Raw genomic sequence first — 12,465 nt, 5'->3', positions numbered from 1 at the left:
TTACGGTTCCACGTGGCTGGGGAGGCCTCACGATCATGGTGGAAGGCGAAAGGCACATCTTACATGGTGGCAGACGAGGGAGAACTTGTGCAGGAAAACGCTCATTTGTAAAACCATCAGTTCTCATGAGACTTATTCACTATCATGAGAACAGCATGAGAAAGACCCACCCCCATGATTCAATTACATCCCAGTGGGTCCCTCCCACAACGTGTGGGAACTGTGGGAGCTACAATTCAAGATGAGATTTGGGTGGGGACACAGCCAAACCATATCAATAGGGCATTGCTTTTTTCTTCCCAAGAGTGAAGCATTTAAAGATATATCCATTTTGCTTTACTTTAAATAAGAAAAATCGTAATTAGACTAATATTTTAAAAAATTAAAATAACACTGTTTTATGTGAAATTTTTATTTTTAGTGGTTTTATGATTTTTATATTATTTATAATTACAGAAATGTTGGTGAAAAAAGTTTTTAAATGCCTGTAATTCCATCTCAATGTTTTGGCTTATTTCTTTTCATCTTCTCATATGTTTTATGCAGTTGCAATTATAATCATCCCTCAATATCTTGAGGGGATTAGTTCTAGAAACCCCCACCATGGGTACCAAAATCTGTGGCTACTGAAGTCCCTTATATAAAATGGCATAACATTTGCATATAAGGTACACACATCCTTCTGTATACTCTAAATCATGTCTGGATTACTTATACAGAGGACCATCTGTATAAGGCACCTATTATATATGATATCCCATTATCACTTAATTTATTTAGTTTTTAGGTCATTGCATGGTTTTCTAAATTTTTTCATCCTAAAATCTTAGTGCACATAGAAGTTTCAAAATATAAAATGTATAAAATGAAGTCCATATTATCACTACCACCTTCCTGCAAACAATACCATTTTTTTCTAATTTTCCAGATATATTTTATAAATACACAAATATGTTTATATATTTATCCACATGGTAACATATTATAGACCCCTGTGTACCTTTGCCTTCCCCCCACTTTTTTTAAAAAAACTTATTCCAAATCATTTCAGTTCCAAAGGGCATTCTTATTATTTTTTTGTATAGCTGTATAGTATTCTGTTACAAGGATTTATCCTGAAATGTATTATTTTAATTTTAAATTTAAGATTTTAAACTATTTTCTATGGATGGACATTTAGGTGATTTCTAATCTTTTACTTTACAATGCTACAACAAATGTCCTTGAACATGTAAGCTAAGTAAACAATAGAATCCCTGGCTTAAAGGGTAAAAAAATGCATTTGAAATTTGATAAATGTTACAGAATTGCCTCTAGAAGGTTGGACAATATTCCCTCCTAATACCTGTGTTTCACCTATGTGTCAGAGCCACAGTTCCCCCATCATTCCCTCTCATTATGCTCTTTGTCCCTGTGTCATCACGCTTTTTCATCTTTGTCAACCTGATAGGCAAAAGGGCATTTTAGCAAGTTTTAATTTGCATTTCTCTTCTTATAAGTGAAGGCCAGGCCAGGCCAGACGCAGCGGCTCACACCTGTAATCCCAGCACTTCGGGAGGCCGAGGCAGGTAGATAACCTCAGGTCAGGAGTTCAAGACCAGCCTGGCCAACATAGTGAAACCTTGTCTCCACTAAAAATACAAAAATTAGCCGGGTGTGGTGTTGGGCACCTGTAGTCCCAGCTACTTGGGAGGCAGAGGCAGGAGAATCACTTGAACCCAGGAGGTGGAGGTTGCAGTGAGCCAAGATCGCGCCATTGCACTCCAGCCTGGGTGACAAGAGCAAAACTCTGTTTTAAAAAAAAAAAAAAAAAAGTGAAGTCCAGCATCTTTTCAGACATTCAAAAAAAAAAAAAAATTTGCACCTCCTTTTCTGTGATCTATCTGTTCATAACTTTTGTTTGTGATCATGACTTCTGGAAAAAGAAAAAAATTACCCTAAAGATAAAAAAAAGTCAGAATTAGTGAAAGTAATTTGTTCTCTGTGTGAGTATAACAAAATACAACATTCTCTTTTAATATTTTATTTTCCTGGAAAACCTAATATTCTGGTCATGTAAAGTTGTATTTTGTAGGTTTTATTAGTTTATGGAAAAAGAATGTGATCACTGAAAACATATTCAACCTCTAGAACAGTACCTGACACTTAGTTCTGTATATTTTTGTGAGGACAGTGTCTTATTATTGTAAATCTATTCTGTGACAGCTCCTATGTGAGATGTCATGCAAAGCCCACCTCTTAAATGAACAAATCCGTATATAGTAAACTACTCTTCTTGTTTTAAACACAGGGAAAATAAAGTTTAGAGAGGCTAAGAAATGTGTCAAGGTCACACCAACCAGTAAGTGGTTAAGCAGAGATTTATAAGAAAAGTTTCCTATTAAAAAATCTCCCCGTGTTCAATCTTTCAACTACCATTTTGCCTTTTGTCAGTTTAGACAATTCTTAACTCAATCTCTTCACAATTGCATTCATTATAGCTGAGGATATTAAGTCCCATTAGGTCATATTAATAGGAATTAACATGAATTGGTGAAGGGCAGATCTGAATAATTTTGCACGGCTTTTGAAATGATAGAGTCATTGCTTTTATTGTGAGCATGTATTTATGCTTTTTAAATGTCACATTTACTTATTTAATACTAGTTTTTAAATAGCAGGTACACAGTTACTACCTCCTAAGTAGCATAACATCTTGATGAGTTTTGTAAGAGCTGAGGTATCAGAGAGGGTGGCTGGACCCCTCTCTGGTTCCCCAGGGTGGCAGGATTTCTATGGGCTAGGCTGGGGGCTGGCTTGTTTTCTTTAATCTTACAGGTGGTAAATGTTACCTGAATGGGTTCCCTTCAACTCTAGACTTTATAAGGATAAATGCATACTCTATTGAGAAGAACTAAACCTATGAATTACATCCAATTCATTCTTGATAAAGTATGCATATAATGACAAACCACAACTTACATACAAATCTAATATGGTTCTAGCATTGAGTTGAGTTCCTCTCTCCTAGAGTTTTCATGATGAGGTAGCCAAGAATGGACTGAGAGGTAGCTTAGTCTCTATCTAGAATCTCTTCTAGCATCACCTTGGTTCTGTTTCTCCAACCTGTAATGTCAGCTTATATGCCTGTTGAGCTGGTCACTTCTTTTAAAGTTGAGCTAGCAGAATCTTCCTGTAGTCCTCTGCATCTGTTCCGAGTTCAATTCTTGAAGAACAAGCTTTTTTTCCTAAAGGGTTTAGAATTGGCATTTCTAATTCTCTTGACTTTTTTTTTGTATGCATGCTGTTAGAGCTTGTATACAATGTATATTGTGTACATTTTTACACACATATAGTATACAAGGCTATTATACAAGTCTATGTGGGAGGATGTGTTCCCGATACAACTCCTCCAAAATACGTGAGAAATACTTTCTGTTTTGCCTGCTCAGGGTGCTATAAAAGAATGGATAGGGAGATATAGGGAGAGAAAATTTTAGCACCATCCTTGCTGCGCCCAGCCTGGAAGATGCTATTATTACTCCAATATCTTTTTTTTTCCTTCCATGATTGTGTCCATTCAGGCTGCCAAAACAAAAATTCCAGAGACTGAGTGGCCTAAACAACATTTATTTCTCACAGTTCTGGAGGCTGAGAAGTTGAAGATCAAGGCACTAGCAGATTCAGTGTGTGGTGAGGAACTTCTTCCTGGCTCATAACGGCCATTTTCTTGCTTGTCCTCAAATGGTTGAAAGGGAGAAGGAGCTCCCTGGGTCTCTTTGGTAAGGGCACTAATTCCATTCATGAGAACCCCATCCTCACGGCTTAATTATTTCCCAAAGGCCCCATTTCCTATTACCATCACCCTGGGGGTTAGGATTTCCAAATATGATTTTGTTGGGAGGAGGGGAACACAGTGAGTCCGTAGGAGATTGTTTCTCGTCTGTCACTGAAATATTCTCTCTGTATAGTACCCTCCTCCTTGTGGCAGAGCTTAGTTAATTAAATAGAGGCTTGGTGTTGTTTAACTATTTCATGCCTATTACATATGGCCTAGTTAGGGCAATGTGAAACCAACATCCCAATTATATTTGTTTTCAAATTTTTGGTAGAACAAGACAAGAATAGATATTTCCCTAAAATAACAAGCATGATGAAATATGTTTTTTAGGAGCTGCCATTAGAAATTCTCTCATTTAAAAATTCCAAACCAACTTTTTAATGTATGCCTTCTACTTTAAGTTTTAATTAGAGTTCCCATATGGACCTATGTGTGCTTATATCTGTCATGTGGCTTTTAAGTGATCACATTTGAATTGTCACTTAGTTCTGACTCTCAGAGGACCAGAGCAATAGCATGTCACCACAGTAGGATCCAGTCTGATGACAAAGGATGCCTTCTGGGCAGTAACACATGAACTCAAGTGGTGAAAACTACAGTGTGCTGGTCTTTAATGATGTACACACATCTTTCCCCCAGCCGGCCTCATATTTCCATGGTTCCTTTCTCCAGATGCAGACACTTTTCTTATTTCATCTATGTGGTGGGAATCCGAATTTATAGTCATTTAAGATAAGGCCCTGTGATAGTAACTTTATCCTCCAATGGTCTTGAAAAAAGAATGCACACTTTCTTGTATTTTATTTTCTATATCCTGCAGGTACAATATTTTTTGGTTGATTACTTTCTTCTGCATGGGTTACTTTAAAAATCTTTACCTTGAAAGCCCATGTAATCACAATTTTTTTTCAATATGGCCTCTACTTTGAAATTTACTTGTTGTTTTTTTTTTTTCATTTTCTGTACCTATCCTCATTTTGTTGGAACAAGATAGGATAGGTTTATATGCCAAAATTTGGAACCTCATTTCTGAAGTACTCAATTTCTAATACCAAAACATAGCCATGTAGCCCTCGAGCAGATGAAAGGCACCAATGATACAAATTTATTTATTGTTTATTTATTTTTTGAGATGGCGTCTCGCTCTGTCATCCAGGCTGGAGTGCAGTGGCGCCATCTTGGCTCATTGCAGCCTCCGCCTCCTGAGTTCAAGTGATTCTCCTGCCTCAGCCTCCCGAATAGCTGGGATCACACGTGCACACCACCACGCCCATCTAATGTTTTGTATTTTTAGTAGAAATGGGATTTCACCATATTGGCTAGGCTGGTCTCGAACTCCTGACCTCAGGTGATCCTCCCACCTTGGTCTCACAAAGTGCTGGGATTACAGGCATAGACCACCATGCCCGGCCCAATGATACACTTTACTTAACTTCTGCTTCTGCTTCCTACCCGCAAATGACATTTGACCTTTTACAGAAATATAAACTGAGCTCATTTTTAACTTGTATTTAACAAAGATACAATTAGTTTCTCAAGAGCAATTCAGTGTATCTTATTGAGGAATAATGCCCACATTTTAACACAACTACTTATTCCGTAGATTGTACTACTTCTCTTTTTAGGTTGCAGATATGTTATTGCTTGCAGCATTTTGTTCATTGGATTCTTTGCGTTTTCTCAGTGCATACCAGTCTTTTCAAAAAAAATTACATTCTATAATTTGGGTGCTCTGTATATTGTTCTTACTAGATCTTTGTTTTGTTGTTGTTATTGTTGTTGTTGAGACAGTATCTTGCTCTATCACTCAGGCTGGAGTGCGGTGGTACAATCACAGCTCACTGCAGCCTTGACTTCCAGGGCTCAAGTGATCCTCCCATGTCAGCCTCAAGTAGCCGGGACCACAGGCACACACTACCATGCCTAGCTAATTTTTAAATTTTTGTAGAAATGGGGTCTCACTCTGTTGCCGGGGCTGGTCTCAAACTCCTGGCCTCTCACGTGATCCTCTTGCCTCAGCTTCCCAAAGTGCTGGGATTACAAGCATGAGCCACTGTGTGCAGCCTTACTAGAACATTTATTGTACGTTTTATAGCCCTCCTGAGAGCTACAATTTCAATTACTCCTTATTATTACTCCCCCCCCTTTTTTTTTATCTCACCAGATTATTAATTGCCTTAGAATCTTGTCTTCTCCTTTATTATTTACATTTTCCCTTGGTGAATTCTGATGCTTTCTATAAGTTATTTGCCTCTTACAGCACTGAATCTGCATCATCTGCATCTTCCTTATGTCCTGATAGTCTCTTTCTATCATCACAATTTGATCCCTGACTGGAACTCAGGCGCTATCTAAAAGTTCATGATTGGTTTAGGACTCATAGGTCAAACTATACTCTTTCTGCATTGTTAAGATTTGAGAATACACCTTCAAAATCAATTTTTCTTATTCTAGGTGGTCCTGAAGGTTGTACTACAGTGTGGTGGTGTCAAGCAGGCCACGGGCCCATACTGGTCTGTGGCCTTTTAGGACCTGGGCTGCACAGCAGGTGAATGGTAGGCAATCGAGCATTATCGCTTGAGCTCCGCCTCCTGTCAGATCAGCAGCAGTCGATTCTCATGAGTGCAAACCCTATCATGAACTGCACCTGAGAGGGCTCTAGGTTGCACACTCCTAATGAGAATCTAACTAATGCCTGATGATCCAAGGTGGAACAGTTTCATCCTAAAACCATCTCCCTTCTCATCCACCGCCCCCTGGTCCACAAAAATTGTCTTCCTGAAAACCAGTCCCTGGTGCCAAAAAGGTTGGGGAGTGCTGGTGTAGAGGAAGCAGAGTACGTGGATTAAGAACTCTCACTTTAGAACCAGACTTCCTGGGTTCAAATTCTTACTCTACCATATATTAGCTGTGTGCCCTTAGGCAAGTCACTTAACACTTTTGTGCCTTTTATTCCCCATCTATAAAACAGGATAATACTGTTAGGGGTTGAATTGTCACCTGCAAAATTCATATGTCAAAGTCCTAATAGCTAATAACTCAGAATGTCACCTTGTTTGGAAATAGGATAGTTGCAGATATAGTTTATTAACATAAAATGTCACACTGGAGTAGGGTAGGTCCCTAGTCTAGAGTGAGTGGTGTCCCTATAAAAAGGGAAAATTTGGATATAGGCACCTGCACCCAGGGAGAACACTACATGAGGATGAAGATGGAGATCTACAAGGCAAGGAATGCCAAAGATTGTCAGCAAGGCCCGAGAAGGTAGGAGTGAGATCTGGAACAGATGTTCCCTCACAGTGCTTAGAAGGAACCAGCCCCACTGACATCTTGGTGTTGGACTTCCAGCTGCCTAGAAGTGAGACACTGTCTCCAACTGTAAGACAAATGCCTGGTGTCTAAGCCACCCAGTCTGTAGTACTTTGTTACAGCAGCCTGAGCAAACAAATAATATTCACCAAATCAGGCTGTTTTGAGGTTTCAATATGTCATTATGGGTAATTGAGAAAACACTAATAAATATTCACTAATTTACTTATCAAAAAGCACTAGGCATGTGTCACATGCATTCCTAAATGCCCAGTTCCTCACTGGCTATATGTACATAGTGTGTGTGATTTCAGAGGTGCTTGCAGGCCCCACCCACCTGCAAAATGCAAATTCCTTCGTTCTTCTTCCATAAGTCCTTGTTCCAAGTTAAAATAATAATAGTACTGATGGTATACTCATAGTGATAACAACCATTGAATAACAATTTCCTACAAGAAAGGTGCTGTGTGCTAGGTGCCTAATAATATAAGATAATACCTCCCTACCTTCCCAATGCCATGTTATTGGTGTCCACTGTTGAGGTTTACAGACCTCTGTGATCCTGGATCATCAGCTCCACAGGCTGTGTTTTATTCATCTCAAGCTGCATCACTACACCCGTTTCACCACCTCTGCCTTCTCATTCTCTGTCTGGATCTCTTAGCTCCCCTCCTACCCAGGAGGCAGCAGTGTGGAGGAGAAGTCTCAGACCTGACATTCCATCTGTTCTCCTTCGTGGAACCCAGGAGAATGGGGCGGCATCTCTAGCCTCCCAATGCTGAGGAAGAATGGGGCTCTTCCCATTTCACCCCTCCCTTTCTCCCCTGCCTCCAGGAATGGGCCACCTCTGCATGGGGCAGCAGGTCCCAATTCAGCTCACACTGAGAATGTAAGAACTACAAACAAAATTTCTATTGAATTTTGTGTCTTAAAAAAAGAGAGAGAGAGAGAGAGAGAGAGAGAGAGAGAGAAGGGGACCAAGGAACTCCCTTCCCTACACATGCTGGTAACCATGGGCCTGTGAGGCTCTGCTCAGGCTTTTTTCCTTTGTTGTGCTTATCCATTTCTGCGTAATAGATTACCCAAATACTCAATGGCTTGAAGGTGACCATTCCGTTTCTTACCATTCCTGTGGGTCAGGAATTTTGGAAGGGCTTGACTAGGCAGTTCTAGCTTAGCATCTTTCAGTGCAGTTGCAGTCAGATGGTGATAGGTGTTGGAGCAGCTGTGGACGGGCCCACCATCTGTTTTTCTTCCTGAAATCTTGAGCCTCCCCATCATGGTCACTCAATGTGAGTTGGTTTGGGCTTCCTTACGGCATGGCTGCCTCAGGACAGCTGGACTGCTTATTTGATGGTTCAGGGCTCAGGCACAAGATAGGACCTGCAATACACTTTATGATTTAACCTTGAAAGTCACAAAATGTCACTTCTGCTGCATTTTATTGGTTATAAAAGAGTCAGAAACTCATCAAGTTTCAAGGGAAGGCCAGTTGAAGCCAACCTTCAATGAAGGAGTGGCAAGATTCTAGAAAAGCATGTTAGTCAAGAAACATTGTGTGGCCTTCTTTGGAAAATATATTTTTGTACATCCCTAGACACTCTGGTTATTTGCACAAGCTGTTTATGTAAATAAAGCTGCATGACACTGTCATCAGCCAACACATACTTAGTAAACATTGACTCCGTCCAGGTTGTATGCTAAGCCTGAGACTTCAAAGGTGAAAAGTCCTTATCTTAGAGCTTAAGGAGTTAAGATCCTGTTAGTGGACATAGATACATAAATAACAAGTTATAGTATCATTTGATCAGTGCTATAAATGAGGTACAGGGTACAGTGGTGCATGGAAGAATGAATACATTGAATAAGTATTTCCTGAAATAAGTACCTCCCTTTCTCCATGTGAGATACCCTGGGGTGACAAGCTCTGGGGATCCAGGCGGGGTGGGGGGATGAGAAAAAGACACTGCCCCTGAGCTCCTTGAACTTACCGTCCAGGAAGGAGTGAGGAACTCCAACCACCACCGTCGAGATGGGACTGAACTCTCAAGTTTGTATCATGTTACAAAATCAGGGCTATCAATGTGGAAATTTTGCTCTTAATATTTCAAAACATATAGTAATTGCTATATTTTAAAAGGACTTTAATGGCTTCCTTGAGAAAATGTAAATGAGCACTTTGTACATTACATTTCTAGACTTTCTTTTGCTGGCATAACAGCAAGAATTCAAGTGAGAGGTTATGAAATGAGTAGACAGAAGAGTATTCCTGGTGAGAAAAATTTACTGTTCCTTTATATTATAATATTGATACAGATTGAGTATCACTTTTCTGAAATGTTTGGGACCAAAAGTGTTTGGGATTTTGAATTTTTTCAGAGTTTGGAATACTTGCATTATACCAGTTGAGCATCCCAAATCCAAAAAATCCAAAAATGCTCCAATGAGCATTTCCTTCGAGTGTAATGTTGGCACTCAAAAAGTTTCAGGTTTGGGGGATTTTAGATTTTAAATGTTCAGATTTCAGACACTCAACCTGTAAACGCAACTTTTTCTTTCTCTCCTGTTAAACCAAATCATCTCAATACTAGAACATGTATCTTATCATACTTGCCTTTTTCTAAATTTCACAGTTAACACATATATGTTGAAGGCCTCAAACGTTCAATCTGCAACCAATGTTAAATCCAACATGAACTTTCATTTTCACCCTTGACAAAGCGGTTTATCATCCTGCTTGGAGAGAGAGGTTCATACATCATTGAAAACTTCACTGTTTTTCTTTCTGAAATCTTGAGCCTCACCATCATGGTCACTCTGTATGAGTTGATTTGGGCTTCCTCACGGTGCTATACAGAAGGCGATATTCCACACACGGGTATACAGAAGATCCCATGTCAAGAAGAAGTTATTCCACTTTAGAGAAAGCTCCAGTCAGGTTGGTGTGATCGAAACAGACTGATTCATGTTAAACGCTGTGTTCAACTGTCTTGCAGGTTCTTCATTCCTTTACTGACGCCATCTTTGATGAGTGGATGAAAAGATTTAATCCTCCTGCAGATGCCTGGCCTCAGGAGCTGGCCCCTATTGGTCACAATCGGATGTACAACATGGTTCCTTTCTTCCCTCCAGTGACGAATGAAGAACTCTTTTTAACCGCAGACCAACTTGGCTACAGCTATGCCATTGATCTGCCAGGTAACTAACACAACTTCTAAATGGGTGATTCATTCATCTTCTAAAGGAGCTAGCTTGCTTTCTTTCTTTTTAATGTAAACCAAGACCTTTAACTGAAGCTTTCAGGTCTAGTTAGGTTTATTGACCATTTTTCTAGCATATGCATATTTAGCAAAACGAGCCTTTAAACTACCAATTAAACATCAGAAAAGGACTAATGAGCTGACTCTTGTTTTAGAAAACTGAAAGTTTTTAATAGATCTTATTAAAGGAACTATCTACTTCTACACCTGACTTGACAATTCTCTCTGAATTAGTTGGATTAATAAAAAGCCTCTCTATGGTTGTTTCAAATTTCTAACCAATGAAGTAAACAGGCCTGCCTCAAGGAATAATCTCTAAATCCAGCTAGTCCCTGTACAGTGTATCTGCCCAAAGTCTCAGCCTAGAAAGCAATCAAGATGATTTCAGAGCTCAATCTCTCCCTCTGTGACCTGAGTCTTTCAAGCCTGGTTGTAGTGGGATGCTTGGGCAGAGGATTACGTCAGATCAAGTTCAAATTTATGAAAGAGCCTAGGTATAGAGGGCCTTAGATGCCAGGCAGAAACTCCAATAAGATACCACCTCATACCCATTGGGATGACTGCTATCAAAAAATAGAAAATAGTAAGTGTTGCCGAGGCTGTAGAGAAATTGGAATCCTTGTGCATTGCTGATGGGAATGTGAAATGGTGCAGCCACCTTGGAAAACAGTATGGGGATTGCTCAAAAAAATGGAACAAAGAATTACCCTATGACCCAGCAATTACACTTCCGGGTATACCTAAAAGAACTGAAAGCAAGGTCTAGCAGAGATATTTGCACACCCATGTTCATAGCAGCATCATTTACAATAGCCAAAAAATAGAAGCAGCCCAAGTGTCCATCGTGGATGAATGAATAGACAAAAGGTGGCGTATACATACAATGGAATATTATTCAGCCTCAAAAAGGAAGGAGATTCTGATACATGCCACAACATGGATGAACCTTGAGGGCGTTAAGCTAAGTTTAGTAAGCCAGACATAAAAACAAATACTGCATGACTCCACTTATATGAGACTATGAGATAGTCAAATTCACAGACGTTACCAGGGGTTGGGAGGGGAGAATAGGGAGTTACTGTTTGGTGGGCACAATGTATCAGTTTTACAAGATGAAAAGGTTCTGAGAATGGATGGTGCTAATGGTCGCACAACAATGTGAATGTACGTAATGCCACTGCACTGCATATCTCCGCTAGACCTTGCTTTCAGTTCTTTTAGGTATACCCGGAAGTGTAATTGCTGGGTCATAGGGTGATTCTTTGTTCCATTTTTTTTTGAGGAATCCCCATACTGTTTTCCATAGTGGCTGCACCGTTTTACATTCCCACCAGCAATGCACAAGGATTCCAATTTCTCTACAGCCTCAGCAACACTTACTATTTTCAAGGTGGTCAAATTTATGTTACGTGTATGTTGCCACACTTTCTAAAACATAATTTTTTAAAAAACTAGCCAGATGATTTGGACAAAAGCAAAAGGCAACCATTTTTGGGTCTTGAACAAAGAAATGGCAGAATCAAAATATCTGTGTTTTAAGAAGATGAAGTCGGCAATAGGTGCTGCTGGATTGAAGCGGGAGGAGACACATCAAAACCCTCTTGGAGGAATCCCATCAGGACAGGTCAGGACCTCCCGGGGGATTGCAGGAAAAGGACTAGAAAGAGAATCTTATATTTAGGTGAGTGTAAGCTATAGAAAAATTCAGAAGAGCTGAAATTAAGAACAGTTGGCCGAAGAGAATATAATTTTTAAAATAAATGACAAATAGGCATACGTATATTAAAAATGAAATTTGGCCAGGCGCAGTGGCTCACACCTGTAATCCCAGCACTTTGGGAGGCCGAGGCAGGTGGATCACCTGCAGTCAGGAGTTTGAGGCCAGCCTGGCCAGTGTGGCGAAACCCCGTCTCTACTAAAAATACAAAAATTAGCTGAGCATGGTGGCGGATGCCTGTAATCCCAGTGACTTGGGAGGCTGAGGCAGGAGAATCGCTTGAACCCGGGAGGCAGAGGTTGCAGTGAGCCGAGATCACGCCACTGTACTCCAGCCTGAGTGACAGAGCGAGACTCCGT

The 12,465-nt window shown here is 40.0% G+C and overlaps 2 protein-coding genes across 3 annotated transcripts in view; one reads left to right on the top strand and one right to left on the bottom strand.

The window, feature by feature from the left end:
• The window catches only part of CLDN10 (claudin 10), a 1,179,064-nt gene that overhangs the window by 1,126,425 nt on the left and 40,174 nt on the right, over window positions 1-12,465 (bottom strand). The window lies entirely within an intron of this gene.
• The window catches only part of DCT (dopachrome tautomerase), a 66,172-nt gene that overhangs the window by 50,628 nt on the left and 3,079 nt on the right, over window positions 1-12,465 (top strand). For both annotated transcript variants that reach the window (XM_050766554.1, XM_050766553.1), the window contains exon 7: window positions 10,126-10,327. In XM_050766554.1, the coding sequence (XP_050622511.1) occupies window positions 10,126-10,327 (202 nt within the window). The remainder of the gene's footprint in view (window positions 1-10,125; window positions 10,328-12,465) is intronic.

This window comes from Macaca thibetana, chromosome 17, assembly GCF_024542745.1.
Source record: "Macaca thibetana thibetana isolate TM-01 chromosome 17, ASM2454274v1, whole genome shotgun sequence".
In the NCBI taxonomy this organism is placed as follows: domain Eukaryota; kingdom Metazoa; phylum Chordata; class Mammalia; order Primates; family Cercopithecidae; genus Macaca; species Macaca thibetana.
The sequence above is the reverse complement of the archived record's forward strand: the minus strand, read 5'-3'. Positions and strand labels throughout refer to the sequence as shown.